This window comes from Crocodylus porosus, unplaced genomic scaffold (assembly GCF_001723895.1).
Source record: "Crocodylus porosus isolate Cpor-Errol unplaced genomic scaffold, CroPor_comp1, whole genome shotgun sequence".
Classification (NCBI taxonomy): domain Eukaryota; kingdom Metazoa; phylum Chordata; order Crocodylia; family Crocodylidae; genus Crocodylus; species Crocodylus porosus.
In genome coordinates, this window is record NW_017728907.1 from 29,084,514 (window position 1) to 29,090,936 (window position 6,423).

At 45.7% G+C, this 6,423-nt stretch overlaps 1 protein-coding gene across 2 annotated transcripts in view; it reads left to right on the plus strand.

The window, feature by feature from the left end:
• Positions 1-6,423, plus strand: part of CDC14A (cell division cycle 14A) — a 142,163-nt gene that overhangs the window by 22,611 nt on the left and 113,129 nt on the right. For both annotated transcript variants that reach the window (XM_019531022.1, XM_019531021.1), the window contains exon 3: positions 4,385-4,460. In XM_019531022.1, the coding sequence (XP_019386567.1) occupies positions 4,385-4,460 (76 nt within the window). The remainder of the gene's footprint in view (positions 1-4,384; positions 4,461-6,423) is intronic.

Genomic DNA, 6,423 nt, shown 5'->3' on the forward strand with positions numbered 1-6,423 from the left:
GGTCCTCCTTCTTCCCCTTTTTGAAGATGGGAACCATGTTGGACCTTTTCCAGTCCTCTGGCACCACACCAGAGCACCACGAGTGCTCGTAAAACTGCCAGGGATCCTGCAATGACCTTAGCCAATTCCTTTAGTACTCTAGGGTGGAGATTGTCTGGACCGGCTGACTTGAATACATCCAGTCTCTCCAGAAGCTCCCTAACTAGTTCCTCACAAACCCTTGGCCTAGGTTTGCATCCCCTGGGGCCTGAGGGAGGCCCAGTGGTGGGGTGGCTGTTCTGGTCCCTGCTTAGGAAAATGGAGGCAAAGAAATCGTTAAATATGTTGGCTTTGTCATCTGGTGTGATGACCAAATTTCCTAACGTGTCCTGCAGGGGGCCCCACATTACCCGGAACCTTCTTTTTACCCCCTATGTATTTAAAGAAGGACTTCTTATTGTCCTTAATCCGGGAAGCTAGTCCCAGTTCCATCTCTGCCTTGGCCTTCCTGACTGCCGCCCTGCACCCCCGAGTAACTGCAGTATAGTCATCCCTGGTGATATCCCCTCCTTTCCATTGGGTGTACGCCTCCCTTTTAGCTAGGAGACATTCTCGGATGCTTTTGGTGAGCCATGGGGGTTTGTGTGCCCTCCTCCTCCCTCTGATCCTCATTGGGATTACCTCCCTTTGGGCTTGGAGGATTGTCTCCTTAAGGAGCGACCTCTCTCCTTGGACACCTGGCTCCCCTCTCTTCTGGGACCTCAGTGTTTCCCTGACTATTCTCCTTAGCTCGTTGAAGTTTGCCCTCCTGAAATTTAGGGCTGCTGCCTTGCTGCAGGCCTTTGCCACCTTGCGCTGGATGGTGAATTCCAGCAGGCGATGATCACTGTCACCCAGGTGGTTGAGCACCTGCAGCCCCCTCACCAGGTCATCACCCGTGGCCAGCACCAGGTCCAACAAGGCATCTCCCCTGGTGGGGCTGTGCACCTCCTGGGTTAGATGGAGGTCCTGCATTCTGGCTAAGAACCTATGTCAGTGGTCAGACCTGGCTGACTGCTCTTCCCAGCAGAAGTCCGGGAAGTTCAGGTCCCCCATGACTACCACATCCTTAGACTTCTCTACCTCTGTGAGCTGACCTAAGAATTCCTGGTCGAGCTCATCCCCTTGGTTGAGAGGTCTGTAGTAGACCCCCACTGTTAAGTCTCTTTCCCCTCGGCTGCCTTGTAATCTAACCCAAAGCACTTCAGAGTGCCCTTCCTCTTTTCCTTATTAATTGCTGAAGATGGGTACCCAGAAGTTCCATTAGTTAATGTATCTTCTTTTCACTGAGTGTCTTCTTTTCACTGTTTATATCCTGAATCTCGAGCAAATCAGCACAGTGACTAAAAGCATAACGAACAACAGGATAAAAGGCACATCCACTGTACTGCATGGATTGCCTAGTGTATAAGGCAAGGTATTTCAACTCATTTTTCAAATAGAGTAAGCTGCTTCATACAAAGGTTGTTAATGCACAGTAAGAGTGTTTGCACAGTCAGTTCAGAGTAGCTAGTGTGAATTTACTGCATACCTAGTTTACTAATAACTTTCTTATGTACGCAGGCCCTAACAACACTTGCCAAGGAAAAAGGAATTTGCTAGAGGCAGGGATGGGCTGTGGAGGCCATATGCTGAGTCTGGAAAATGGTTTGGCTTGGGGAAAGAACCTGGCCTACTCATCTTTCTTCTTGGGCTGTTGGGCAGGAGTTGAAGTGTTTTTGTTTGTTCCTTGGTGAATGGGAAAGTGAAAAGCTGGTTATCTCTAGAGTCTTATGCTAGATTTGGAAGGATGGTCAGGTGAAGCCTTGCCCCTCATCTCCATGTTCCCCTTCCGTGCAGCTGTTTTGGCAGTTCATAGCATAGCAGCAGTAGTACCAGATTGTCTTGCAGACAACAGGCACCTTTTTTCACCAAAACTCATTCCACCCCAGAATTGGGGTGCATTGGGGAAACTGTTTTCTTCACTTGAAAAAAAGCATACCTGCTGACACTGTGCATGCTATGCAGCTGCCAAGATGGCTCCACTTGTCTGTCTCAGGAAGTAGAAGAGGCAGAGTCGTATGTTAACTCTCACAGCTATATGCTATTGACTGAGCACTCTAGCTTGTGCCTGAAGCACAAAGTGAGATGCTGGTAGTATCTTGATGAAGCTTGTGATGTGGAAATAATGATATTATTTATAGGAACTTTATATTAAGAGCTATTGTACAGTAAAGAACTAATAGTCTTAAGGGTCTTGGGCCTAGCCACATGTGACATAGGGCTTGCTCTGTATCACACAAATCAGCTACGACTCTAGAAAAATGTATTCTATTTTTTTAAACATTCTGCTTTCCAAAAAGCAAGGTGTGTTGTATTTGAGGGTGGACATGAAAAAAATACAGTATAAGTAAGTACTTGTCCTTTTAAGAGGCTTGTACATGAGTAACCATATTGGATGGAGAGAACTGGCTGTGGGCCAATGCCTGGAGCTCCTGCTCCTAAACAATTAGGGCATTTTTACATGTGCTCTCGGGGTGTATGCATCTGGGAGGGTGCTTTAGAGTGGCTCCCAAAAGCACCCACAGATCTTGTGTATTCAGCTTCCCATGCTTCAAAATGGTGGTGGGGTGCTTTTAATTAAAGCTTGAATGAGCTTTAGTTAAAGCCCCCCGCTGCCATTTTGAAGCATTGGGATGCTGAATATGTGTGATGATGAGGCTGCTGGAGTATGTTAATTAACACGCATCAGAGCAGGTGCCGTACATGTGTATATAGGTGCCCTTATATATTAGAGTTGCTTCCAGTTGTATTTTCTCCTGCCCTCTCTCCCCCTTTTGTTTACTTATTAAAGCTAACCCGTTCCTGAAAGTTAACTATGGCTTGTACTGAACTCGCAAACAATATAGTATGGACCTAGTGTTTGAGTGTTTACGTTCAGTTGATGGCTGCACAGTGAATCCCCTGTGCTGAGGCATGCAGAGACAGGGTTAAAGCCAGCCCAGGGCTGCCTGTTCCCCTGTTGTGAGGCACCGTGTACCACAACCTAGACTTCTTGGTCAGGTCTATTTCTCAAGAGAGAAACAGAATTTCTGGCTAGGTCTACATGAGCAGGGGTATGCTCACAAATAGTAATAGCACTAATTTGTGCTGCTACTTTGTGGTGCAGTGCATGTCCTGCCTGTGCGCTTTGCAGCAGGACACGTTGTGCTGTTGCTCCGCATGCTGCATGGGGGACTGGTGGAGGCACAGCATGCCCCTGCAGGGGCTAGCCATCTCATGTGCTAAGGTGCTCTATGCTGGGCCAGCTGGGGAAGCAGGCAGCCTTGGGCTTCCTGCTCTCCTGTCTCCACGTGCTGCGGCACCCTGCACCACAGCCAGCCACTCCCCACCTGGCTGGGGTACAGTGTGCCTTGAGAGTGAAGCAGGCAGCCTTCGGCTGGTGGCTCCCTTGTCTTAGTGTGCCTCAGTGTGGGGGCTCTGGAGTGAAGCCTCTACACTGAGGTATGTGGAGATAGGGGAGCCACCAGCCCAAGGCTGCCTGTTCCTCCATGTCAAGGCACACTGCCTCAGCTAGCTGCTCTGTGGCTGGCTGGGGCGCAGTGTGCTTCAGCGTGGAAGCTACTAGTGTCTAAGCTAGGGGGCTCCACAGTTTGGGGGCTGAGGCACAGGGAGATGGGAGCAGCCAGCCCAGGGCTGCCTGCTCTCCCATCTTGAGGCACCCTGCATCCCAGCCAGCCAGGGGGTGGCTGGCTGGAGCACAGGGTGCCTCAGCATGGAGGCTTCACAGCGCACAGAGGTGGGGAAGCAAGCAGCCTCGGGCTGCCTGCTCCCTCATCTCCATGTGCTGCTCCCTGGCTGCCCCAGCACAGAGTGCCTTAGTGCAGAAGATGGCTAGCCCCTGTTTAAGCATACTGTGACCCTGCTATCCCCCCTTGCAGCATGTGGAGCAGTAGGACATTGTGTCCTGCTGCAAAGCACATGGGCAGGAGTGTGCATTGTGCCACAAAGTAAAGGCATGAATTTGTGCCACTACTATTTGTGGGCATACCCCACCCTGCATGTGTGGGCCCAGCCAGAAAGTGTTTTCTCTCTTGAGAGCTTGTATTACATGTTAGAGGTATTGGCACTTCTCAAAATTTCACGAGTGTTTTATAACAGGGCTAGGTAATAGAAATCTAGTACCACCTCTCTGTTAAATGAATTAACAGATGTTTTAGTAAGTATGAATTGAAAACTCTTGCCCTGGTTACACTGGAGTCCAGACAGAACCTTGTGAATTTGTTGACTTGCAACTACAATTGTAAATAAATGTTAGTTTATGTTTGCTTAGCTCTTCCCCTAAGTAATGTGACTTTTTTTTTTTTCCTCTCCTCCTTTCCCCAAGTTTCTATGGAGATTTTGGACCTTTAAACTTGGCGATGTTATACAGATACTGCTGCAAACTAAATAAGAAATTAAAGGTAAGTAATTTTCTCTTTTCAAATATTTTGGTACAGGAATATAAACACAGTGCTATACAGCTCTGTTTGTTAAAGCAATTATTATGCAAGGATCATTTAGATAGTTAACCTTGAGCTTTAGACACTGAATTTGTTTTCTTACCATGAACAGACTTCAGTAAGAAACTGAAAATTGAGCCTTTCTGTTGAGTAAGGCAACCACAAAGGGGACGCACCTATTCTTTTATCTCTAGCCTGGAATAGGAAGTTAGGGGTTGTGAGCAAAGACATGAGCCAGAATACATATCAGTTGTGTTGATGTCTCAAGGTTTTTTTTTATTGCTAGTAGAACTGCCTGTAAACTAGCGTCATGTTAATGTATCCACTGCTAAAAAAAAAATCAAGGGATCAAAAACGGCATGAATAGCTTCTTACAAGCAGAAACAAAATGCATAATGAATTGAATTTTTTGTGAATAGAAAAGCCTGAACTTCTGTGATGACCTTTATTTGTTCTTAATCCTTAACAGGGCATTTAAAATATGATGCAGATTTAAGCCATCAAATGACCTTTTTATACTAGGATGTTTTGGAGACTAATGGCAATTTCTAAATAAAACCATCTCGTGTGTAATGATCACTTACTGGACCACATCACTTCTCCATATTGTTAAACGTACCCATTGTTTATGACTGTGCTGTCATTGGTGCTCCCTGCTGCTGTGTAGTTTCTCACTTTGTCATAAACATACAGCATGGGCAGCCATCTTGCTGTTAGTTTCGGAAACATCTTCACATATAGCAATGCTGGCATATTGTAAACACCAGTAATCCCATGATCCATGTAGCTCTCAATTCAGCCTTTACCTCCAAATGTCAAGGAAAAAAGATAGCTAGGATTTACAATAAATACAGAAAACTATTGAGATGAACTGACTTTATAAGAAAGAAAGCAAATGGATTCTGATTTGAAATTTTTTTTTTAAGGGTGTTTTTCTATTTTTAATCAAAGGGATTTTTTTCTCTATACTGAGCAGTGTTATTTCCTTGATTCTCTAAATTCCAAATACAATGTAAATGTGATTAATAACAAATTGAGTAATAGAAAGTATTAGCATAACAAGAAAGAAACTATTCCCAACTAATTAAATTGAGTGTGTTTTAATGATTCACAGCCAGAATTTTTACCTCCCATGTTCATTTTTCAGAACAAGATGATATAATTCTAGTACACTTTAGTTTCTTCACTTCAGGATGGAACACTGCAGAACAGAGAAAAACAGTTTCTAAGTAACAAAAGCAATTCCCTGCAAAATGAACTAGACACCTTTTCAACGTTCCTAGTAACAAGCCAACTTTTAATGTAGACCAGATGCAGCTATTGATGTCCTAACATTCTGCAACACATCTGAACTATTAAGAAGATGCAGCCCAATTAGAAAGTGTTAGTGCTAGAGATGGAAGCCAAATTTAGAGGATGCCTGACTGCTCTGTTGTTGAGTGGTAGAAGGAATAAGTCTGTGGCATCTTCAGTCTGTAATAGAGAGGTTTAATTCTTGCAATAACTTTCCTTAAAGTGAAAGGTTTCATAGTTTCTAGGGTCGGAAGGGACCTGAGTAGATCATCTAGTCTGACCCCCTGCCATGGCAGGAAAGATTACTAGGGTCAAACGACCCCAGCAAGGTGTTCATCTAACCTGCTCTTAAAGACCCCCAGGGTAGGAGCCAGCACCACTTCGCTTGGAAGTTGGTTCCAGATCGTAGCCGCGCTGACCGTGAAGTAGCGCCTCCTGATATCTAGCCTAAATCTTCCCTCTACCAGCTTGTGACCGTTATTCCTGGTCACTCTTGGCAGTGCTCGGGGGAACAGGGACTTCCCCAATGCCTGCTGATCCCCCTTGACTAGTTTGTAACAGGCCACTAGATCCCCCCCTTAGCCTTCTCTTGTGGAGGCTGAACAGGTTCAGGTCCCATAGCCTCTCCTTG